General features: G+C 38.5%; 1 protein-coding gene across 2 annotated transcripts in view; it reads left to right on the top strand.

The window, feature by feature from the left end:
• The first annotated feature begins 3,486 nt into the window (after nucleotides 1-3,486).
• The window catches only part of ZYG11B (zyg-11 family member B, cell cycle regulator), a 77,282-nt gene continuing 54,306 nt past the window's right edge, over nucleotides 3,487-26,462 (top strand). For both annotated transcript variants that reach the window (XM_004438563.3, XM_087445921.1), the window contains exons 1-2: nucleotides 3,487-3,675; nucleotides 25,479-25,644. In XM_004438563.3, the coding sequence (XP_004438620.1) occupies nucleotides 3,673-3,675; nucleotides 25,479-25,644 (169 nt within the window). In that variant the 5' untranslated portion in view covers nucleotides 3,487-3,672. The remainder of the gene's footprint in view (nucleotides 3,676-25,478; nucleotides 25,645-26,462) is intronic.

Below are 26,462 nucleotides of genomic sequence, written 5' to 3'. Positions count from 1 at the left end.
CTGTGTTTTCTTATCTATCAGGTGGGATAATAACCCCTTCTACCCGCGCCAGGGGATGGTTGTGAGGATTGAATGTGAGGCTGGCTGATAACTGCTTTCTTGAAAACTGTCTGCTGTGACTTTGTGAGGGATTGCTAGAGTTAGTACCTGGATAGCTACTTTCAGCCCTGAAAAAATCTCTTTGATAGTCCCTAGCTCTACACAGAGATTAGCCAGCCACCAACCAGGGAGGTCTTCTCTTAATAGACGATGCTTATTGGAAACTTCTGCCCTGAGTCTCGGGTTCTGAGTGGTTGGAACGCAGCTCAGGACCTCATGCTCAGGAGTAGCCAGATGAAATTTCATCATACCCAGTAATTTGTTTTCCGCTTATTAAATTGTTAAGACGGAGCTTGTTTGTTTGTAACCTGGAGTCTTTTTCATTATCCAACAGAGTAGTACAAAAGACAGTAGACATTTACAATGATCCCTTCCCTTAAAGATTAAGGGCACTGAATATTAAAAATAACAGGAAACCCTGCCTCGGAAATAAGTGAGTTGTGTTGAAATTCCTAATCTTTTGCTTTTGCCTTTTCCCATTTAACTTTCTTGAACCACTGACTTTCAGAATTAGAAGGAATCTGAGCAATCATCAAATTCATTTTTAAACTCTTTTCTATCTATTCCCAACATTGTCAGTTGGCCCCTTTTTGGACATCTCTGGTGATCAAGAGTTTACTATTAGCCCATTCCATGTGGGATAATTCTTGCTCTTAGAATGTTCTTCCCTTTGTTAAGTTGAAATCTGCCTTCCTATGGCTTCCCATCCCCTCTTTGCCTCTAGCTCTATCTTCTAGAGCAAAATGGAACAAATTGATATTCTCTTCATAATAATAATAACAGCTATCACTCAAGAATATAAAAGAATCTTCCAAATTTTGTAAACAATTGACTTGCTGTAAAAATAAATAATCGTAAACCCTGAATTCCTTAGATTCAGCCCTTGATTATAGTTAGATTGAGACCAAAGGCCACAGGCTTCAATAGCAGGAATTCTGAAAGGGCACAAGTGTTTTTGAGAGAGCAAAGCACTGAATTAACCATTAACTTCTGTTTACATAGATAAGAGGGAAGAATAGTATATAATTATATACCATTTGTCATTGAATTTAAGTTAAAGCTATACTTACTCTGAATCTTTCCTCATAAAGTTGAGTTTCTATCTTTATCAAAAGGAGCAGAGCTTCCCAATAGTATCAAAAGGTTTATTTTAATAGTTCCAAAGAATTTCGGTTTGTAATCGTGAGATTATGAATTGTTATGGGAAACTACATTTGTTAGAATATTTGTTGTAGAAAACGATATTTGTTCACTTAAAGTTATAAACTCTGTTTGCCAAAGGAGGTTGATTATATTCACCAAACTTGTGATGAGTAACTACTGTTGTAGCCCTAATTAACTCAACAAGAATAAATGTCTGTTAGGAATCTCTTGAAATTAGGAACATCGATAAAGTCGTTCCTCATTGTAAAAAATTATTTTACTTGTAAAATAATTAAGTACCTCCAAATGATTATCTTTTAAATTTTTACTTACTTTTAGAATAGATAATACATTCTCATGATTAAAAAAATGAAAATATACAAAAGGCTATATTATGAAAAGTCTCCCTCCTACCTGTCTCCTGCCATCCAGTTGTCATCCCTAGCAGCAATTGGACAATCGATGATATTGGTTTCTGTTTAATTCTTCCAGGGATATTTTCTGCATATATAAGCAATTATGAATATATATTACTACCATCATTTCTTATAGGAATGAGAGTATGCAATATACATTGTTTAGGACCTTGCTTTTTCACTTAACAATAGATCTTTTTTTTTTTAAAGTACTACTTTTTTTGTTTTTTTGTTTTTTGTGAGGAAGATCAGCCCTGAGCTAACATCCATGCTAATCCTCTTCTTTTGGCTGAGGAACACCAGCTCTGAGCTAACATCTATTGCTAATCCCCCTCCTTTTTTTTTTTTTCCCCCCAAAGCCCCAGTAGATAGTTGTATGTCATAGTTGCACATCCTTCTAGTTGCTGTTTGTGGGACGCGGCCTCAGCAAGGCCGGAGAAGCGGAGCGTAGGTGCGCGCCCGGGGTCCGAACCTGGGCCGCCAGTAGCGGAGTGCGCGCACTTAACCGCTAAGCCACGGGCCGGCCGGAACTGTACATTTAAAAATGATTAAGATGGTAAAAAAAAAATCTGGGCTTGCATTTTGAATGTCTTTTTAAATTTAACTCTTCTAGTTATTAATTTTTATTGCATTTTACAAAAATATAGGTTTGTGATTGATTGGGGGGAAAAACCCAAACCAAGTCTTTTAGCATAGATAGTTTGAGAGGAACTGAGGAGGGTTTGACCTCAGCTAAGAGACAAATCATTCATTTATAGTAAGGAAAGAAAGGCGGAGCACAGGAGCAGGGTTACAGGCAGAGCAGAGCCAGATGTAGGTTGGAAGTCATGGTGGCAGGTGTGAACTTGTAGATGTTCTCTTTTTTTTGCTTCATTTTCTCAGTGAATTGGCAGCAAAATCATCAGTCAAGTGAGGATGAGGGAGGAAGGATTGAAGAGAGAGATGTGAAATAGTTATCTAGTAGGGCGGGAGAGCGTATGGAATTGGGGAAATGTAGTAGCACAGCCAAGCATGAGGGGTCTATTTAAGGATAATGATATCAAATTTAGAGGGAGACCAGGCAGTATGGTTTTGGATTTTCCTCCACTCTCCCCCATTTTGCTGCAGGTTCAGGATTAGAGTTTGTCAGGCGAGTACAAGGAAAGAGCAGGACTGGAGAAATGAAAGAATGATTTTCATGATGACAGTAGAATCTAAGCTGTTCAAGGAAGGAAGTGAGGACATAAGGGTAGTGTGAGGAATAGTGAAAAAGTAGTAGGATCAGTGGATTTTGAGTCTTGGCGGAGTTGAAGAATTTTTGGAGTCTGGTATTAGAGAAAGAGAGCTAGAAAAGAAGGAAGTTGTCGTGAGAGTTGGATGATTAAAATTGAGATTATAGAAGGGTTACAAATATTAGAAACGAGAAGCTCTAAGGTATGAGTATGGAAATGAGAGGCTGAGGCGAGCGTGATCCCTAGAGGAGAGGAACCGAGAGGTCAGGGCATTGGAAGAATCATCTAAGAGAACTGAAATCGCCAAGAATTATGACAATAGTAATGAATGACAATGAACCTGAAGCACAGGCATCTATAGGTGACTGAAACGAGTGAGTGCTCTAGTCTCCTGTTATGACGTAATATTTAAAGCTCTTATTTTTAAACGGAAGATAGGATTTGAGGGGGTGTCTCCTTTAAGGGCCTGAGATCAGGGAGAAGCCAGAGGTCGGGCGCGGGGATCGTGTCTCCTCGGCTGAGTCTGCGCGGTGAGAGCGGAGGCGGGGCCAAGCGTGGGCTCGCGGGGCAGGGGCCGGGCCTCACGGGGGCGGAGTCTGCGCTCCGGGTCAGGCTGCGGCTGCGGCTGCTGCTCTTTCAGCGTGTGAGGGAAGGAGGCCGAGGCCTGGGCCGAGGCCGGAGCCGCCGCTCGCCGGAGCCTCCTGGAGCCCCCGCGCCGGCTCAGCCTGGGGGCGGGCTCAGGCCCGGCCCGCCGCCAAACCCAGGACAGAGGCTGCAAGCCCGAGGACCAGGCCGGCGCAGCCATGGTGAGGGAGAGAGGCCTGCCCGAGCCCCAGCCGCCCGCCGCCTGGCCCCCTCGGGCCTGCGCCTCCCCAGCTCTGGTGCCCCCTCTGCGCCCTGCCTTTACCTCACCCCCTTGTTACCGCCCTCTCGTGACCCGCGCCTCCTTCCCGGTGTTCCCCGGCCACCTGCTGGGGTGACACACCCCCCCCACCCCCCTTAATCTCTCTCCTCCCCGGTGACACCCTTTTTTATCACCCCTGTGACAGCCTCTTTCGCGGTCCCCTTTGCCGCCCCCTCCTCGTCCTTTAACCCGACCTTCCTTTTCTCCTCAACCATTTTGCCTTTTTCTCTCTTTGGGGATCTCTACTCTTTCCCTCTTTTTCCTCCCTATTCGTTCCTGCTCTTTGCTCTCGCTTCTTACCCCCTTTCATCATTTGTCTCCGCTGCCCCCTCCTCTCCGGATCTTTTCTCCCCTTCGTCCTCTACCATCCACATTTCCTCTCCCCCTGGTGGGATGTCCTCGCTTCCCCCTCTCTCACAGCTGTCCCCATTTCCTTCTGCGGGCTTCAGGGGTCTAAGCAGGGACAATTTGAAGGCGATTGCTTCCCAGAAAATGTAGGGCGGGCAGATGGGCATTCATAAGCTTTCTTCTTCCTTTTCTTTTATGTAGAGGGGAAGGGGGAGATTGGAGGTATTGGCGAGAGCCTGGAAGCCTTATTACCAAGTGTGATTGCAAAACCTGAGTGATAGTATGTTTTGGAGTGATGGAGTGAGACATGGGGTGACATGCATGCTATGACCTTATGAGATATCTAGCCTTTTGACAGAAATAACTAAAAATGTTTTGAAATGTATTTTTATTTTGAGCATCTTTTAATGTGGAAGTACAGTTTGGGAAATTTTAAAATGTTTATGTACATGCTTGGCTGTTACTCGGAGCAATTGGTTTGTTTTTGTTTGGAGACAGAGACCGGGGCATCTGAAGACAGAAAATCAGCTTGGCAGTCAGATTGTGACAGTCTCATTCATACCTTCTAATACCTTTCTTTGTTTTGCCCTCTCTGCCTTTATTCGGGCGGGAGACCCTTATATTTGCAAATTTTCTCCTTCCTGTTTCAAAATAGCTTGAGGCTTCAGCTGGTTTTTCATTTGAGTTGGGTTACACATGGCTTGCGGTACATTTGATGAACACATTGCTCTGTCTTATGCAGCAATCTAAATTTTGGTCTCTGGGAGGAATAAGACCTTCTAGTGAAAACAAAGTCCTGGTACTCATATTCTTCTAGGAGGTTAGTCAGTTTCTGTTTTTCCCTCCTCTCTTTTTCAGGAAGGGATGGTTTATTATAAAATTATTTAATCTGTGAACTTTCCCTAACTCACCGACTCTGCATTTTTAGGTTGTCATTCTGCTGTATCTGCCTCCACAACAATCCTTCACATTCACAACCCGTCACACTGTCATTGTGTGTTAACCTGTTTCTCCCTCTGAAATGTGAGTTCTAGGCAGCAACTGTGCCTTACTTACTCCCAGTGCCCAAGATGCCAAGTAGGTGCTTGAATGATTCACTTTTTGGTCTCATTTTCCTATCTGACAAGTATAATCTTTAACTGAAATTTGAGGCAACCAGTGGACGACACAGAAAGAGTGAGTTTGAGAATCTTATTTTTGGTGAAAAAGGAAATTTAGTAAGATGTGATGATCTTCTCTTCAGAATGAAGAGCTGTCCTACCTAAAACACCAAATAGCTTGATTTTTGGAAGTATTGGCCCTCCCACAGGGAATGAATATGTGAATACAGAGAAGTTATGAACTCCTTTTTGGCTATTTAGGGTCCATAAGTGTCATTTGAGTTGGGCCTGAACAATGAATAGGATTTATATAGATCATTTTGGGAAGGGAAGGATGCTTCATGGTGAATGTGAGTAGAAAGTAATTAGGATTTATTGCAGGATTACCTTTATATAGTGTGGAGAGATGCAGGAATGAGGATGTGTAGTAGGAAATGAGACTGGAAAGATATATTAGGCATGATTATGGTTTAGACTTTGCCTCCAACCAGCTTGATTTTTTCCTTGTTAAAACACACACAGAGTAAGAGTGTATGTGTGGGGGAGGTGAAGAGAAGGCAAAATATTAGCTTATGAGCTGAGAATTATCTGTAGAGGCTACTTCTTAAAAATTTCCTTGTGCAATATGTTTAGCAGACACTCAATAAAAAGAGTTGGATGTTATTATAAAGCTTTGTATTTTATATTTGTCAAAAATTTCATTGGTATGTTGTGTTTTGAATAATTGAGATGTCTAAGACAGGGGTTCTCAAACTTTACCGTGAATCAGAATCACCTGGAGGATTTGAGGGCCACTGCTTCCAGAGTTTGATTTATTAGGTCTAGAGTAGGGCCTGAGAGTTTGCATTTCTACCAGGTGCCAATGTCATGCTGATGTTCCTGGTCTGTGAACCACACTTTGGTCTAATATATAGTCTTTTTATTCATCTAACAATTTTTTTTTTGAGTGCCATTGACTGTGTTGGCATTGGAGATATTACATATAATAAAACAAATGTAGTCCCTGTCTTTTTGTATCTTACGTGTGTGGACAATATAGACATTAAGCAAAAAGAGTAATTTTAAATGTGAAGAGTGCTAAGAAGGGAGAAGTTGTGGGATCATAGTATGGGGTAGTCAGGGATGGCTGCCCAGAGGATCTTACTTACAGGAAGAAAACTGAAAGATTAAATTATAGGAGTTGTTGTGGAAAACCACATAGAAGGAATAGCATATGTGAATGGCCTGTGGTGGTACTCTCTTGCCTGCTTGACTCTGCATATCCTGGAGTTCTCAGCTCAAGGAACTCAAGGAAACCCCATCTGTCCTGCCTATTCCTCAAAAAAAACCTAAGTCATACTCCTCTATTATGTAACTCTCTCTCATAGAATACATATCAATTGTAATTTTATTTTATTTTGTTTTATTTTATTATTTTTGTGTGTGTGTGAGGAAGATCAGCCCTGAGCTAATATCCATGCCAATCCTCCTCTTTTTGCTGAGTAAGACTGACCCTGGGCTAACATCTGTGCCCATCTTCCTCCACTTTATATGGGATGCCGCCACAGCATAGCTTGACAAGCAGTGCCTTGGTGCGCGCCCGGGATCCGAACCCCGGCCACCAGCAGTGGAGTGCGTGCGCTTAACCACTACACCACAGGGCCGGCCCCTCAATTGTAATTTTATATTTCTTGTTGTGATTATTTGCTTTAATATCTGTCTCCACCCCCAGACTATAAAAATCATTGTTACAGAGGTGGTTTGTGACCAGCAGCTAAGGGCCAGGTGATGTTCTAGGCACTGGGGTTACAGTGGTTAAAAAAAGACATGGTCTGTGGTGGGGAGGGTAGACAATAAAAAATATATAATGAGAAGTAGTTATAAGTGCTAAGAAGACATAAATCAGGGTAAAATATAAAATGATGTTATATATGTGTGTGTGGCAACTATTTTAGATAGTATGGTTAGGCAGCAACACTAATAGCTAATATTTATTGAACATGACTGTGTATAGCCCTGTTTTAAGTGCTTTACGTATTTTTATCTCATGTAATCCTTCTAGCAACCCAGTGAGATAAATACTAGCTCTATGAAGATAGAGACCATGATCATTTGGCTCATCATTGTATCTTTAACACTTATGTAGTGCCTGGTGCATAGTAAGTGCTCGGTAAATATTTGTTGAGTGAATGAATGACTTTGGGGATGATCAGAAAGTCAGGGAGGCTTTGTTGAGAAGGGGATATTTGATTGGGGACTTTAACAAGTGAAGTTTTATTCAGTAAGAGTTTGGGAAGGAAAGCCATTCTTGGCAAAAGGACCAGCTTGAGCATAGAAGCTGAGACAGAAGCAGGCATGTTGTATTCTGGGAAATGGGTGAATCTAGCATTGAGAGCACAGTGGGAGATGAGACTAGGTGAGCCTAGGGTCAGATCACGGAGGACGTTGAATTATAGGCTCAGGAGTTTTGGCCTCATTGTAAAGACCCTGAGTACTTTGAAAGGTTTTTTTATGTGAAGTAATATCATAATTAAGAGATTTTGAGGATGATCACTTTACATAGTATGAAATATGGTTTGGAGAGAGAAGAGCTGTTACACTAGTCTGGGTGAAAATTAAGTGTGTGGACTTTCACCCTAACCTTGATATGGTGGTGGTGATTTAAATTGGAGGAAGGAGACTGTTAGGGAAATGAAATATGAAGGTCTGGCACACTACTTTTTGGCTAAGTGAATTTTCCATAGAGGCATTAATATGGAGTTGTAGAACACAGAATCACTAATAGCTTGGCAATTTTGCTCACTGGGCCTCAGTTTTCACATATGCTGCCTTTAGGGATTTATGAGACTGTTATAACAAAGTACGTTTACCATACCAGAGTGCTTTGTTTACAAACTGGTCTCCCAAAGGTCATCTATTAGGTCATGTAGAGAGAATCCGCGCTGCCCAACCATATTTAGTTTTTTAAATAGTTTTTGTGTGGTATGAGAAAGGAGTAATTTTAAGTCAAATATATTTTATTTTTAAGTTACATATATAGTTCATTTAATAATATGTTGAACAAAATACATTAAAACAAATTTCAACCTTGTTTAACAAATGATACATTAACATAAGATAAAGCATTTTTCATATTGTAAATGAATATATATTACAATGTGGATTGAAATTAATTGTGTCTATGGCATCAAAATAGATAAGAACTGACTTTTTTATTCTTGCATTTTTGTATTTAAAAAATCAACAGGTTTCTATAATTGTTCTGTTTTGTTTCTAAATGACAAAATAAAAGGAATGGTTCCAGGCTGCTACTTGCAAGCCTGTCTTCACAAATAAAACATTGGAAGTATGGATAGTTCATTTTGAATAAATGAAAATCCAAATTAGATATAACTATCACCACATTTCATTTTTTTAATGCTTAAAAAAATACTGAGGTGTCTTGATGTACCATTTAAGAATTCTGATCAGATAAATGCACTCATTTAGTCTTATTTCGTCATCAGTGTAGCTTATGTTTTCTGTCTTTAACCAACAGTTCGTTATAAGAATAAAAATAATTTAAAACTACTATGACATTTAATGTTCAGATGAAGGTATAACAACTGAGTGACTATAATATCATGAGCCAGTCTCCTAATTTCCACTAGTTCACACATGTTCAGTAGGTATATTTTTGGATACTCTCAAACTTATTTTGTTTTTAAAGGAGAAAATTTTAAATAATTATTTTATTAAATGGTCAAAAATATACAAGTTGCAATAGACATCAATATTGAATTTAATGACGTGAGCAATCCATGAATTGGGAAATACTGACTAGAACCCTACTTTTTTCATAGGTTCTAAACCTAGCCCTTAAAAAACACATTTTAGTGGCAGTTGTCTTTATTTGCAGTGGAATAAAAGACATTTTTAAGGCTAATAATTAAAATAGAAAAATAACGTTAAAACAATATTCTTGGATGCTGGGACATTTATTTAAATAAAAGAAGCATGATCTCATACAGTAGCTTTCATTTAATGAGCACACAATGTATCAGATGATATATTAATTAATCTTCACAGTTCCATGAGGTTGATGATGTTTTCTCATTGCACAGATAAGAAAACTGAGGCTTTCAGAAATCAAGTAACTTTCCTCTGGTCAAATAGCTAATATGTGACAAAGCAGGATTCAAGCACAGGTTTGTGTGACCTCTAAGCCTGTGCTATTACTTTCCCTGGACTCTATGAGGTTGTAGGAATCTAAACTGAATTCAGGCATTTAAAATATTTGTACCATTGTTTTCATTATAAAAGTAATTCATATTTATTGAAAGAAAATTAGGCCGGCCCTGTGGCTTGGTGGTTAAGTGCGCGCGCTGCAATGCTGGTGGCCCGGGTTCGGATCCCGGGTGCGCATCGAGGCACCACTTCTCCGTCCATCCTGGGGCCGAGTCCCACATACAGCAACTAGAAGGATGTGCAGCTATGACATACAACTATCTACTGGGGCTTTGGGGGGAAAAGATTAAATAAATAAAATCTTAAAAAAAAAAAAAAAAAAAAAAAGAAAATTGATCAAAGGGAGTGTACAGTTTTATGGTTCTTGATCCATGTTACCAAATCACCTTCTATAAAGTGCTTGAAGGAGAATATCAGATATTGGTGGCATTCTGTCTTTAGCATTTAGATACCTTTTTAACATTGAAAAACTTGGGAGACATGACAGGAATATACTTTTAGAATACATTAATTGGGGGGAAAAAGGCAAAAGGCTGGTAGCAATTTAGTATTATTTAAAAATGGTACTGCATGCTAATTCTAACAGCATCTGTTATGCATTGAAATAGTGTATATTTCAAGATATTATTGTGTACAGAGCATTCTTGTATGCATATGAATTTGTGGACTCTTCATGATACTTAAGGAGCCTGCAGTTTAGGCCCTGCTAGTTTACAGTGGTCTTATGGGGCTGCTGTGGCCGTACAGGTTGTACTGCACAACTCAGGTAAACCATACATATGGACAGCAGTGGGTCTGCAAAGATCTGTATCCTGTGTACTTGGCAGTATCTAGCACATAGTAGGGGCTCAGCAAGTAGTTGTTTTGCTAGTATACTAGCACCCTTGTGATCTAATCCTTTAATGATGTAATCATTTTATGAGAAAAAGTCTTTGCATTTTATGCTCAGTAACACTGAGTATACATTATGCTGTTTTTTCTGTCTCTGAGTTCTCCTTACACTGTTCCTTTTGACTAGAATGTTGTCCCCCTTTGTGACTTCTTGGCTATTTAACCTTCAAGTGTCCCCTTAAGCCCTACCTCCTTTGTGAAGCCTTCATTTACCTCCAGGCAGTTGAGTTCCTCCTTTCCGTGTCTCTCTCCTGTACTTTGTATGTGCCTTGGTTACAGCAGTTACTCTGTGGTGGTGGTATTGTTTATAGAGGATGACTGTCTCTCCAGATTGTGAGCTCTCTGAGGACAAGGACAGTACTGTGTTTTTTCAACTTCATGTCTTAAGCAGTTAGCATAGTGCCTGAGACATAGTAAGTAGATAAATATTTGTTGAGTGAAAAAAATGTGTGTATTTTGTAGAGAATTGCATAAGGTGATTTTAACTGAGATATGAATTATGAAAGAGGGGGAAAAAACGGGTGAACACTCTGTACAGGTACCCTGAGGGGAAGAAGAGGTTTGATGGGTAGGAAATGTTGGATCAGGTAGTTTCTCTTACTAGCCTGAGTGGTACTTTTGACCTAGGATAAATGTTTCTGTACAGAAGAGTTCAGCAGGAAGAGTTGGGGAGGAAGCCAAGTTATTTCAAGATGTATTGCAAAGCAATATCCCTTTGTATAAATACTTGCAAATTACTTGTCTATAATTTGTGAAGTTGTGCTTCCAGAGAATAGAATATTTAAACCCAGATAATAAAGAGTCAGTTTCTGGTAGAAGGGTGGTTAGTTATTTAAATGTTTGTTAGTTCTATATAAAGATCTTTTGTTTTTTCTTTTTTCCTATGTCCAGTTCTTCTTTGTATAAACATTTTTCTTAGCCCTCCAGCATCTTAATGCCTGTTCAATGTCATATTCTCCTTTTCTAAGGGCATTAAAAAAAAGTTTGAATGTTCTTGGTTATATAATGTCAGTTATTTTCTTTTCATAGGCCTTATAACCTTTGGCAAATCATTTCATCTCTCTATGCCTCCATTTTTAAATCTCTAAAATGAAGAGGTTGTATTAAATCCTCTCCATGATCCCTTCCACCTCTTATAAAATCTAGTAAGATTCTAGCAAGTTAAAGGTAAGTATTATAGTAGGTACATTCTATTAGCTATAGTACTGTGGGATCAGGGCAAGCTGCTTTTATAGGTTTAAATTTTGTATAAACTTGATATCTTACCTCTGTGAATATATTACCGAACTTTTCATACCAGAAACCCTTCTTTCAATTATGTTAATATTTGCATAGTACTTTAGTATTTTAAAGGTATTTTCCTACCATTCCATTTATTCCTCACTACTATTTTGTGAGGTAGTCAAGATAGAGGTTTAGCGTCTATTTTACAGATAAGAAAACTGAGAAGTTAGTTTATTTTCCTAAGGTCGCACAGCTAGTAAGTAGCAAAGCCAGGACTGACTGAAAGCCCAATGCTCTTTCCATTATTAACCCAGCTTCTCTGTTTACCATATTATATTGCAAAACTCATGCTAGTAGTTAAGAGGAAAATAACGCTTCAAGTATCTCTTTGCGTTAACGATTCTTAGGATCTGCTCATCTGCTCAGTGATTACTGACCTGAATTTTTGTTTTGTTTCTTAGAATAGCTTTATGACATGAGCTAAGATGGAAGGAAAGGGGATTTATTTACCTTTCCAGGCCTTGATCTTTTTTAGATAGAACTCTAGCTCCTTGCCCTTTAGCACATAGCCATTTGCCTCACTGACTAGACCTTGGAGTGATACATGCAAGGAGCTTGCCTTACCTGCATTTTTATTTGGCCTCTGGGGGTCTCTGAAGAGTAGTTGGTGATTTTTAAAAAAGAACAACAACTCCTTACAGTCCATGCCAAATAGTTCAATATATCTGTACCCGTGAGCACAGTGTATCTGTGTCCTTGGTACTGCCTTCTTGACCTTCTTCCTCATTTGTAAAATGATTATGTTTGGGGAAGGAGAGGGTAAAGGGATTAGATCACATCTAAGGTTATATTAGGTGTTTATTCCTGGAAGTCTGCCTTGATTGAATCAGTAGTAGAAAATACTAGGGAAAGAAACCCACATAAACTGAGAAGAGATTTCCCATGGAGTACTACTAAAATGAGGAGTCAAAGATTGTCCAATATCTGAAGTTTCTTATACCTGTGAACTCAAATGACACATGTCTGCCTTTCAATTTTATTCTTTATTTTCAGAGCTAGACTTGGGACTTAATATTTCTCTCTGGACATATAGTCCCTTTCTCTAGGGGCAAATAAGTATTTTAAATACACTTAACAATAAATTTGTACTTGACTGTTCATATATTCATTCAATAAACATTTAGTGCCCAGTGTGTAGAAGGCATTGTTTTAGGCTCTGGGAATACAGCAGTGAACAAAACATAGTGTTTGTTCTATGGAACTTATATTCTATAATAATAGCTAACATTTATTGAGCAGTTAATATATGCCACTCACTATTCTAAATGTCTTGCACTTAGACTTTATTTAATTCTGACAATACTCCTATAATGTAGGTACTGTTATTGTCTGCCTTTACAGATCATGAAACTGAGGTGTGGGGCGATTAATTACCTTGCCTAAAGTTATATCATTTTCTAAGTGGTAGAGCTGGCATTTTAATCCAGACAATCTGACTCCCAAGCCCACATTTTACTCTACAGTATTACCTAGTCCTTCGGAGAGATGTCAATAAAAATTTTATTTCTAATTATGAAATTGTCAAGTTTGTAATCTTTGTAGTTACCTGGTTTCCGGCCCAATCTTTAGAAAAATATCATCCAGGGGTACAAAAAAAGGAGCACTGTCAGAGCCATTGTCTTCTGTTGGAGGATTTGTCAGTCTTAGGAGGTAGGAGGTGAGATTTTTGAGCCTGATTCATATGAGTTGGAACTGCCAACCACATAAAGCCGAGACCCTAAAATGCCTACACCTTTAGTGAAAAGGTAGACTGAAAAATATCTGCCTGATGGTGTAGGGAGACAAAGAAGCTTGTTTGCCTTACATGGACTCTGGGTGGGAAAAGTCTCTCTTGAGAATTTACAACAATCAACCTGCTGTCCTATGTGTCTGAAACTTACGTTTATGTTACCTGTGCAAGATCATGGCTAATAAATGTTCCCACTTATTAGGGGACATTTGCTGAGTAGTTACTCTGTCCAGCATTGTTCTGGGGGCTTTAAACACACTTCATCACTTCATCCTGATATTAGCATCATGAGACAAGTTCTAATATTATCCCCATTCTACAAAGGACCGAACTGAGGGTCAGAAAAGCTAGATAATTTGCAGTGTAACACCACTAGAATTCACATCCAGGTCCAGTATTCTTCCAGCTAGCAACATGCCTCTGGAAAAGTCACTTCATTTTTGTGCCTCAGCTTCCCTATATCTGTAAAATGAAATTTGTATTGTTCTTTTCACTTTGTAAGGTTATTGTGTGTGTCAAATGAAATAAAGGATATAAATTTGCTTTGTTTACTGTAAGATATTGTTACCAGCATCATCCATAAAGTGTATTTTTCTTTGTAATTAACCAAAAGAGAGACCTCATTACTCAGTGATTCTAAAATCCACAAGGTCTGTCTTGAGGAATTAAGGCAATTTTAATACTTTTTATATTAGATGTTTCCTGAAATAGTGTCTCATGAGGAGAAATAAAATGAGTTTTGAGATGTTAGCATCTAGTAATTTACTAATTCTTTCAACAGATAATTTTTTGGTTGCATTTTATGGGGCTTCAGTCCCCAAGTATCAAAGATACCTGATCTATGAGGATCTATTTCATTTTTTGTCATACCAGCAGCAAAGGAAGTCCTGGTCCCCTCCAACAGTAGACTGTAATTTCTATAAATAGTCAATTCCCAGTGTCCTCCACCTCCCCACTTGGTAGAAATGGATGGGCCACTGCCTAGAACGTTGTAATGCTCCTTTGCCATGACCCTGGCAGTACAGTAACAGAAGAAGCTTTTAAATATCTAAAACAAACTAACCAACAAAATAGACAACTAAGTCATAGGCAAGTGACTGAGAATGCCTCTAGCTGAGTGGTGGGTAGATGACTAAATACTTCAAGGAAGGAGAGTATAAGAAAGCAAAAAAAAAAAAAAAAATTATAAGGGAGATTAAAAGAAAGCCATGAGAAGGTTTAGGAAGAGCTAGTGAGTGTCTATAGGAGATTCCTTAAAGACAGACCCTGTGGCCTTCAGAACCTCTGAGCAATGAGATCTCTCTTTTGGTTAATCACAAGGAAAAATACACTTTATGGATGATGTAACAATGTCTTAACAGTAAACAAAGCATATTCCTGTCCTTTATTTCATTTGATACAATAACCTTATGAAGTGAAAGGAAAAATATTACAAATTTCATTTTACAGGTAAGGAAGCTGAGGCACAAAAATGAAGTAACTTCTCCAGAGGCGTTGTGGTTAGTAAGAGGAATACTGGACCTAGAATTTTAATGAACGATAGATAGGTAGTGATCTGTGTTGTCAGGGAGGTAAGGAGCTGGGTTCTGAAGAAATGGAGAGCCAACCAAAAAGATATACTGCTGTAAGTGCATGTGTGTCTTTTCTGGAGTATTTGTGTGTGTGTGAGAGAGAGAGACAACATTTTCTTGTTATTAGAAATTAGTACCTGCCTCAAAAAGTAGTAAAATGGAAAAGCTGCTTTGAGGACCTATTCTGCTCCTTTTTTGCCCTGTCTTCATTGCCCCATGCCGCCAGGTGTGCCACGTTCTTATAAGAAGCAGTAGTTCACAAGCAGGGAATCTGCTTATAGGTAGTTCATTTATTCACTTACTCACTAGACACTGTGCCAGAGTAGGGGATACGGAAATGGATAAGGCATGGGTCCTAACCCCGGTGGTTTTCAATGTGTGGGACACAGATCTCCCCCTGATGGATGATGAACTGTTCTAAAAATCCTTTCCTTAACTCCTAGGGGCTGGTAAATGATGCGTTTTTCCACACTTTTAATTTTTATATACTATTAAGGGCTCCATACTAAAGAACTACTTAGTGAATTATTAAGAATTACTACAATTTAGTAATCGTAAAGCTAAAGTTAGTAGATTACTAGAGTTTACTGAGGACTCGAGTCTTTTATGAAGAAGTCTATCTCACACTTGGAAGTGTTACAAAGCTCCTACTACATGTGTACAAATGTAGCTTGTTGGAATTCCTGGGATTTCTTAGAAGAGAGCTTTGTAATTTGTGCATCAGGAGTGTTGTCCTAGTTGGTGGTACTTTTTTATTGTTGGTAGTTTTGTATCTTAATTATGAATTATCATTAATTTAACTTTATTATTGCTATCGCTTGTGATTTATTTGGTTAATCCTAGTGTGTAGTGATGTATATTTGCATTAATAATACTTTTGACATAAAAAGTTCTAAATTTAGACTGACAATGTATTGTTATTCAAATAAGAAACATGCATTTTCTTGTTGTTAAAGCAGATGTCTAGGGCCGGCCCCGTGGCTTAGGGGTTAAGTGCGTGCGCTCCGCTGCTGGCGGCCCGGGTTTGGATCCCGGGCGCGCACCGACTCACTGCTTCTCTGGCCATGCTGAGGCCGTATCCCACATACAGCAACTAGAAGGATGTGCAACTATGACATACAACTGTCTACTGGGGCTTTGGGGCGGGGGAAGGAGGAGGATTGGCAATAGATGTTAGCTCAGAGCCGGTCTTCCTCAACAAAAAGAGGAGGATTAGCACGGATGTTAGCTCAGGACTCATCTTCCTCACAAAAAAAAAGTAGCAAATAAATAAAGCAGATGTCTATAAAATTTCCTTGTAGTGATACTTCATTGTTTGTTTGTTTTTATTTTATTTTTTTTGTGTGTGTGAGGAAGATCAGCCCTGAGCTAACATCCATGCCAATCCTCCTCTTTTTTTGCTGAGGAAGACTGGCCCTGAGCCATCTTCCTCCACCTTATGTGGGACACCGCCACAGCATGGACCGACAAGCAGTGCATTGGTGTGCGTCCGGGATCCGAACCCGGGCCGCCAGCAGCGGAGCGCGTGCACTTAACTGCTAAGCCACGGAGCCAGCCTGATACTTCATTGTTAACAATGTTTTCTACTGAAACTTGGGAACCAAGAGAGATAGGTAAGCTATGTGGTTTTTTGCCCCACCTAGGTAGGCTACAGACAAAAAACGTTTGAGAACTACTAACATTCCTTGAACTCATAGTCTAGAGAGGGAGACAGCCATCCAAACAAATGAAAGATAGTAGACAACTGTAATAGAACTATCTACAAAGTGTAGTGTGATTATATCTGCCTGTGTTTTGGGATATGAGGCACAGCTTCATGGAGGAGAGAACATATATACTGCCTCCTGTACTATGAGTAGGAATTTGATAGGTGGACAGGTGGGGAACAGCATTCTAAGGAGAAGGAACAGCATATATAAAGAAAGGGCAGCATGGCTACCACTGGTAACATTTCCTTCTCTGAACCTCAGTTTTCTCAACAAAAATAATCTCTGTTCTCCTTACCTCACTGAGTCATAATGATTGTTTTGAAAAGGCTTTGTAAATTAAAGTGCTAGGCAGATGTTTAATGATGAAGATTCTCCTTATTATTACTTACTTTTTTCTTTCTTTCTTTTTTATTTTTGGTGAGGAAGATTGACCCTGAGCTAACATCTGTGCCCATCTTCCTCTATTTTATATGTGGGACGCCTGCTTGATAAGCAGTGCATAGGTCTGCACCTGGGATCGGAATCTGTGAACCCCAGGCTGCCAAAGCGGAGCACACGAACTTAACCACTATGCCACCAGGCCAGCCCCTCTTTCTTTTTTTTCCAACATTCGAGAGTATTCTGTGTCTCCCCTAGGTAGTGTCATGTCAAGACCTCTTCTGACTTTCAGTCTAGTGATTCTTTTCTTTTGTTTTTTTGTTGTTGTTATTGTTGCTCCTTCAAGGCCTTGCTCTGTGATATCTAAAGGCAAGAGCGGAAGAGAAGATATGTGTATATATCTAGCTTTAATAGTAGGAGAAATTCTTTAATTGCTTATGTATAACTATTTAAGTTGTGACCTATGTAGCCTAGTCACAGAGTAGTGTCATAGTCCATGGAACATAATCCTGCAGCCAAAAAGTCATTTGAAAATAACTCAAAGTCTTTATCTGCAAATTTTGGAACACTTTGAAGTACAATAGAGTTCACAGATATGCTTCTCAAAATTCCCTCTTTATTCCTATCTACTTCCCTTATTCATCACAGCTGCTTCCCTGCCTTTCCCCTGAAAACCTCTCAAGACTCCCTTTCCAACCCAGTCCATCATCAGATGGTAAAACCTCTTGGGAATATAGGAAAAGGGTGTAACAGCAGTGGTGAGAAGTTACATTATGGCAAATTTAGGAGAAATAAAAAGTGTGTGTGTGTATACAAGCACATTTTCGTTCAAAATTAAAATAATTTTATTGAATCTAGTAAAGTCTATTCTTACTAGTTTGAATACATATATTATTGAAAAATATGACCATCATTGATAAAACTGAAACTGTTTTTTTGGTTATCTTATAATATTTGAAAAGCAGAAGCATGAACACAGCTTTTTTTTTATTTCCACAAATTTTTATTTTTGTCTTTTTTCCATTTAATAATTTGATGTATTCAGAAGACCGTAGGAAACATTTATGTAAGCCGTAGAACATAGTAAATAAATACATAAAAACCCAGCGTCCAACTTAAGAAACAGAACATGACCACTGCCATGTTTTTTCCTATGTGCCACGTTCCTCTGTGCCATTTTCCCCACCTCCAAGGTATCCACTGTCCTTTTTTGTTTTAAATCTTTCCCTTGTTCTCCTCTATAGATTTACCACAACATATTGTTTAATTTAGAAGTAGCTTTCTAATCTTCTGAAATAACTTTTCAGGCAATATCATTTCCTGTGCCAGTATAGATGTTTAATTGAAATCCTGCTGCATATACAGTTTTCTTTTTTTTTTGGCTTAGATTAATATTTTATTCTTAGCATTTTGCCATGTCATTAAAAGTTATTCATAAACATACATATTGCATATTTATGTTCTATAAAGTTGATATACCATAATTTTCTTACCATTTCCCCCTATTTTAGTGTGGGTTTTTTTTTTGGTCAGAAAAACTGTGATTAATCTCTTTGTGTAAATACGTTTGTTAATATCTCTGATTATTTCCTTTTTTTTTTTTATAAATTCTTGGATGAAGTAGTACTGGATCAAGAGTATAGGTATTTTTTAAAGATTGTTATTAAATCTTTTATATCCAGAAAAATTGTGCCAATTTACACTCTCACCAGCAGTATTTGAGAAGACCAATCTGGACAAACTTTATTTGAATGATTCACAATGTTAGCATTATATCTTGTTCCAGAAAACACCATGTTAACCAAAAAAATAAAGAGCTGTGCTGTTCTTTCAGACTGGAGTTGTTTTTCCTGTTTGCCATAGGATATTTTTTCAGCCATTGTTCAGGGACCGTGTCATTCTGCCTGCTGTGCTTGTGATGGTTAATTTTAGGGCTTAGTTGTCTCTTCTGATCGCTGCCTCTGAGAATTTATCTATTCTTACTACTCAGCTGTCACCACTAGGGGGTGATATTTAAATCTGTATATTCAGCTCAGTTCTTATTCCTTTTCTGTTCTTGCCTAAACAAAGATAACAAATTCCTCTGAAGAAATGATCCCTTGCCTGGTCTTAGCAGTTTTGTCAGTGAGATCATTTTTTTAGAAAAAGAGTCATAGGATAAGAGCTGTGCTAATAAGGAGCTGGATTGGGCCAGATTGAGTAGAAGCCATTTCAATTAATTAAAAAGAACTTTCCTGTTTGTTCTTCCTAGGAATTATTTAGTCTTTGATCCAAATGAAGTCAGACTTGACCTCCTTTCTCATCTGCTTTTTCAGTAGGAGCTTTATTTTTATTCTGCCTGGGGCATACCTAGTTGGTTAAGGAAAAAAATCTGACCAGGAATTTCCAAGAGATGAATTGTTTAGACACTGATTTCCAGCTTCTGCTTTATCCTTTCTTTCTTAGTCTTCCTGTGCTGCTATTATTTGTTTAAAAATAAAATAGGAAACACTGATCTCTCAGTACTTCTGTGTTAGCTTAAATTACTGGGATTTGGGGAATCATGATCGCAGTATAGGTTTTGGAGTAGATCTCAGATAACGTGAGTACAGTTCTAGTTTTGTCACTGGCTTGATGTATAACCTCTCTGTTCTTCATCTTTAAATGGGGATGATTATCCTTGTTCACATCACAGACTTGCTTTGAGTATCAGGTGAGATAACATTTTTGGAATTGGCATATAAAGTTGAAAAGGTAGTATATTGCAGCAGATAAGGGCGTAGGCTCTGGAGCCACATTTCCTGGCTCTGCCCCTTACAAGCTGTGTGTTTCCAGACGTACTGCCATTATTCTAGGTTCTCTGGTTCCTGTTTTATCTCATTTAATCCTCTCAACAACTTTATGAGGTAGGTATTATTATCTATATTATGAGAATACTGAGGAACAGAAAGGTATCTTGTATAGTGTCACACAGTTAGCAAGTGAAAATTTGGGATTTGCACTCTAGCTCCAATGCCCAGGTTATTAACTAATAGGCAGATACACTTCCCAACAGAAGAGCAGCTGACTAGAAAAGTCTAATGCTTACTAATAGGAATTAACATAGAGATAAGGGGGAATTTCTTTGAAAAGAAAAAATTTGTGGGGTCCAAAAACCTGCTTTTGTTCCTTGTTAAACATATTTCACCAATTGGAAAAAAATTATTTTGGAATGATTAATTAAAAGTTCTAAGTTTGTGTATTACTGCCTGGGTTTGTTTTGCTAAAATGACTTGTAAAAATTATGTACTCATAAGGTTTATGTATCTCCCCTCTGACAGTTACCCAACTTTCATTTATTTTCTCTTCTGCAAAATAGATTATTTTGAATTTTACCAACGGAGGTGAAAGGTGAAATTTACCGTCTGGGTGATGAATTTTAAACATTTAGGAAGGTGATACAATGAAGAGTAGAAAAAGCAGAAAGAATTCATTTTACAATTCAGGAAAAAATAAGACAGAATAGGCAAAGTTCTGTGAGGCAGAAGTTGAATTTGATGAATTATTTCCTCTGAACTTTTTCTAATGTGTCCTAGCTACATCTAGCTGCAGAGGAGACTGGAATATGTAGTGTTTATTACAGCTGGTTATGTGCTCAGGTAAAAATAAAAGATGTTATTAATGTGGAGGAAGAGGAGAAGAGATATTAGGGTTGGTAGCTAACAGTCTCTGCCACATTGGCCAACCATTTAACTTTTATGAAGTCTGTTTCCTTATCTATAAAATAGTGTCTTTTTTACCCACCTTACTCAGTTACTACAGTATCAAATATGTCAATGTGAAAGCACTTTGTAAACTGTAAAATAACATGTAAATATTTTAATAACTTTTTGATGATAGAAATCACATCATGTATAGAAAGTTTGATTTATTTAGAAAACTGATAGCACATCACTCAGAGTTAACTACTATTAACATTTAGATGTATTTCTTTCTTTCTTTTTTTTTTTGAGGAAGATCAGCCCTGAGCTAACATCCGTGCTAATCCTCCTCTTTTTTTTTTGCTGAGGAAGACCGGCTCTGAGCTAACATCTATTGCCAATCCTCCTCCTTTTTTTCCCCCCAAAGCCCCAGTAGATAGTTGTATGTCATAGTTGCACATCCTTCTAGTTGCTGTATGTGGGACGTGGTCTCAGCATGGCCAGACAAGCGGTGTGTCAGTGCGCGCCAGGGATCCATACCACTAAGCCACGGGGCCGGCCCTAGATGTATTTATTTCTAAGTCTCATATTTACACTTTTATAGACTAATTTTTTTGACAGTTTTATTGAGATATAATTCACATACCGTACAATTCACCCATTTAAAGTATATCTAATTCGGGGCCGGCTGGTGGCACAAGCGGTTAAGTGCGCGTGCTCCGCTGTGGCGGCCCAGGGTTCGCCGGTTCGGATCCCAGGCGTGCACCAACGCACTGTTTGGCAAGCCATGCTGTGGTGACGTCCCATATAAAGTGGAGGAAGATGGGCATGGATGTTAGCCCAGGGCCAGTCTTCCTCAGCAAAAAAAGAGGAGGATTGGCAGATGTTAGCACAGGGCTGATATCCTCACAAAATAAATAATAAATAAATAAAGTATATCTAATTCAGTGGTTTTTAATATATTCATAGAGTTGTGAAACTATAACCACAATCAATTTTAGAACATTGTCAACACCCGAAAAAAAAAGAAACCCTGAACCGATTAGAATTCACTTTCCATTTTCCTCTAACCCTCCCTCCCCCAGCCCTAGGTATCCACTAATCTACTTTCTGTCTCTATTATAGATTTGCCTATTCTTGACATTTCATACAAATGGAATCATCAATCAAATGGAATCATGTGGTCTTTTGTAACTGGCTTCTTTCACTTAGCATAATGTTTTCAAGGTCTATCCATGTTGTATGATGTATCAGGATTCTTTCTTTTTGCTAAATAATATTCCGTTGTGTGTATATACTGTATTTTGTTTATCCATTCATCAGTTGAAGGACATTTGAGTTGTTCCTACTTTTTAGCTATTATGAATAAGGCTTCTGTAAACATTCATGTACAAGTTTTTGTATGACATATGTTTTCATTTCTCTTAGGTATATACCTGAGAGTGGAATTGCTAGGTTTGCTAGACTGTTTACCAAAGTGGCTGCACCATTTTACATTCCCACCAGCAATGTATGAGAGTTCCAGTTTCTCCACATCTTCACCAACGCTTATTATTATCTGTCTTTTTGATTATAGCTATCCTAGTGGATGTGAGGTGTTATTTCATTGTGATTTTGATTTGTATCTTTCATGTGATTATTGGTCATTTGTATTTCTTTGGAGAAATGTCCATTCAGACCTTTGCCTATTTTTAATTGAGTTGTCTTTTTATTATTGAGTTGTAATAGTTATTTATATATTCTAAATACAAAATCTTTATTAGATATATGATTTGCAAATATTTTCTCCCATTCTGTAGGTTTTCTTTTCACTTTCTTGGTGATGACCTCTGAAGCACAAAAGTTTTTATTTTGATGGAGTCCAAATTATCTGTTTTATTCTTTGGTTGGTTGTGCTTTTGGTGTCATATCTAAGAAAATAATCCAAAGTCAGAAAGATTTATACCTATGTTTTCTTCTAAGGGCTTAATAGTTTTAGCTCTTACATTTAGGTTTTTGATCCATTTTGAGTTAATTTTTATATACGATGTGAGGTAGGACTCCATCTTCATCCTTTTGCATGTAGATGTCTGGTTGTCCCAGAACCATTTGTTGAAAAGCTGATTCTTTTGCCCATTGAATTGTCCTGGCATCCTTGTTGAAAATCAATTGACCATAAATATAAGAGTTTATTTCTGAACTCTCAATTCTATTTCATTGATCTATAAGTCTCTCGTTATGCCAGAACACTGTTTGGATTGCTGCAGCTTTGTAGTAAGTTTTGAAATTGACAAGTGTGAGTCCTCCAACTTGCTCTTCTTTTCCAAGATTGTCTCAGCTATTCTAGTTCTCTTGTATTTCCATATGAATTTTAGCATTGGCTTCTTAATTTCTGCAAAAAAGGAAGTTGGGATTTTAATAGGGATTGTTTTGAATCTGTAGATCAGTTTAACAATATTAAGTCTTGGGCTGGCCCCGTGGCTTAGTGATTAAGTGCGCGCGCTTCGCTGCTGGCGGCCCGGGTTTGGATCCTGGGCGCGCACCGACGGACTGCTTCTCCGGCCATGCTGAGGCCGCGTCCCACATAGAGCAACTAGAAGAATGTGCAGCTATGACATACAGCTATCTACTGGGGCTTTGGTGGAATAAAAATAAAATAAATAAAATTATAAAACAAAACAAAACAAAATAATATTAAGTCTTCTGATCCATGAATATGGGTATCTTTCCATTTATTTAGATCTTTAATTTTTTAACTTTACAATTCTTTGTTAAATTTATTCGTAAGTATTTTATTCTCTTTGATGCTATTGTAAATGGAATTGTTTTCTTAATTTCATTTTCAGATTGTATGTTGTAAGTGTATAAAAATATAATAGATATTTTTATATTGATCTGGTATCCTACAACCTTGCTGAACTTTTTTTTTTTAGCTCTGATAGTTTTTTTGTGTGAATTCTTTTTTTTTTTTTTTAATTTTATTTATTTTTTCCCCCCAAAGCCCCAGTAGATAGTTGTATGTCATGGCTGCACATCCTTCTAGTTGCTGTATGTGGGACACGGGCTCAGCATGGCCAGAGAAGCAGTGTATCGGTGGGCGCCCAGGATCCGAACCCGGGCCACCAGCAGCGGAGCGCGCGCACTTAACCGCTAAGCCACAGGCCGGCCCTGTGTGAATTCTTTAGTATTTTCTTTATACAAGGTTAAGTCATCTGCAAATGGAGATAGTTTTACTTTTCCTTTCCAATCCGTATGCTTTTTATTTCTTTTTCTTGCCTAATTCTAGTACCTTCAGTGCAATGTTGAATAGAAGTGGTTAGAGCAAACATCTTTGTCTTATTCCTGATTTTAGGGGGAAATATTCAGACTTTCAATATTAAGTATGGTACTAACTGGGTTTTTCACACATGACCTTTATCAGATTGAGAAAGTTCTGTAAACTATTTTTTGTACCTTACTTTGTATTATAAATATTTTTCTATGCGATTAATATATCTTTGAACTGTAATTTTTAAAGCCTGCATGTTATTCAGCCATTAAAATGTCACCATGTGTAGTATAATGTGGTTAAGAGTTGTGCTTCTGAGTCAGTTTTTTTGTTTTTTGGGGGGGGGGTTTGGTGAGGAAGATTCACCCTGAACTAACATCTGTTGCCAATCTTCCTCTTTTTGCTTGAGGAAGATTCGCTAATATCTGTTGTCAATCTTCCTCTTTTTGCTTGAGGAAATTTTGCCCTGAGCTAACATCTGTGCCAGTCTATTTTATATGTGGGTCACCATCACACATGGCTGATGAATGGTGTAGGTCCGCACCTGGGACCTGAGCCCACGAACTTGGGCCATCAAAGTGGAGCACGCCGAACTTAACCACTAGGCTACAGGGCCAGCCCCCCCAAATTCTTTTACGCAAATAAATTTATCATATTTGAACTGTCAGGTTGGGATGGGGATTTTGTGGGAGAACAAGTTGGAAAGTAAATTGGGGCTAGATCTTGGAAGGACTTGGGCAACAGTGTAATCTAAGAATTTTGCCTTTTGTCTTCAGGCCCATGGGAGTCCATCAAAGATTTGAGCTGGGGAGGGTCATGGTGGTAATTTAGGAAGATTAATCTGCTGTGACTCTGAGGTCTTCTCTGACCATCCTTGACTGATTAGGGCACCCTGCTATGTGCTTACATAACCTAATATGTCCTCTATTATTGGACTTAATAATCTTTATGTAAATATTTGTTTAAATATTTCACTTCTGCTTGTTGAGAACATGGGCTTACATGTTGTATTCCCACTGCCTAACATAATATCTAGCCAGCTCCTGGTGGTCTAGTGGTTAAGATTTTGTGCTCTCACAGCTGTGGCCTGGGTTCATTTCCAGTCAAGGAACCACACCACCCATCTGTTGGTTGTCTTACTATGACAGCTGTGTGCTGCTATGATGCTGAAAGCTATGCTACTGGTATTTCAAATACCAACAGAGTCACCCATGGTGGACAGTTTTCAGCAGAGCTTCCAGACTAAGATAGATTAGGAAGAGGGACCAGGCCACCCACTTCTGAAAAAAATGGCCATGAAAACCTTATGAATAGCAGCAGAGCGTTGTCTGATGTAGCACCAGAAGGTGAGAGAATGGCACAAAAAGACTGGGCAGGGTTCTACTCTGCTGTACACAGAGGCGCTAGGAGTCAGAATTGATTCGATGGCACTGACAACAAACCAAAAAAACACAGTATTTAGCATATAGACACTGAGTAAAAATACTTGTTGAATGAGTAAATGAATGTTTTGCTCTTTACTTTTTTGGAAACTAAACTTGTTGGTTTTTGTGTTCCCTTTATGTTTCTACCTGGGCTCCAAGGAGGAGGCATCTCCCTATTCCTTACTTGATATCTGCTTGAATTTCCTGACTACTCACCTTGAGAAGTTCTGTTCAGCAAGACAAGATGGAACATTGTGTCTGCAGGAACCTGGAGTATTCCCACAGGAGGTGGCTGATCGACTGCTTCAGACCATGGCTTTTCATGGTAAAAAATAAACAGAGGAAACAAAAATTATGTGCTGTTAATTGGCATTGGATTTTGAAGTACTGCTGTGGCCATTTAATTATTTTCTTAGAAATAACAGAAAAGGCCAGATGAGCCTGATTCCAGGAAAAGGAATTCATTTATTTTTGCCTATCCTGCCACTTACTATGTGATTTGAAATAAGCATTTTTCTTTTCTAATTTGGGCAAATCATTTTTTTTCTTTTTTTTTTTGCTTTGAGAAGCCATTCTCGTGGCAAAAATAACTTCTCTACCTTCCAAAATATCCCTTTAGAAGTCTGCTGGGGGGCCGGCCCGGTGGCGCAAGCGGTTAAGTGCGCGCGCTCCGCTGCGGCCGCCCGGGGTTCGCTGGTTCGGATCCCGGGCACGCACCGACGCACTGCTTGGCAAGCCATGCTGTGGCGGCGTCCCATATAAAGTGGAGGAAGATGGGCACAGATGTTAGCCCAGGGCCGTCTTCCTCAGCAAAAAAAAAAAAAAAAAAAAGAGGAGGATTGGCGGATGTTAGCACAGGGCTGATCTCCTCACAAAAAAAAAAAAAAAAAGAAGTCTGCTGGTATAAAATACCTTACATCTTCATTTGGAAGTGGGAGAATCAATAAATACTGTTATGGAAAACTAGTTTCTGCTTTTGACCTTTGAAATGGGAAATCATAGCTAATTTAGTACTTCTGTTTTCAAAAACAAGTTCTGAAAATAAATTGAGAAAGTCTTATCTGTGAAATTCTGGTTATGAGTATTGAGGATTTTTGTTACTTCTGTTTAAATTTAAGTTGAGAGAGATACAATAACCTTTAT

This window comes from Ceratotherium simum, chromosome 22 (genome assembly GCF_057802395.1).
Source record: "Ceratotherium simum simum isolate JZ-2026a chromosome 22, ASM5780239v1, whole genome shotgun sequence".
In the NCBI taxonomy this organism is placed as follows: Eukaryota; Metazoa; Chordata; class Mammalia; order Perissodactyla; family Rhinocerotidae; genus Ceratotherium; species Ceratotherium simum.
The sequence above is the reverse complement of the archived record's forward strand: the minus strand, read 5'-3'. Positions and strand labels throughout refer to the sequence as shown.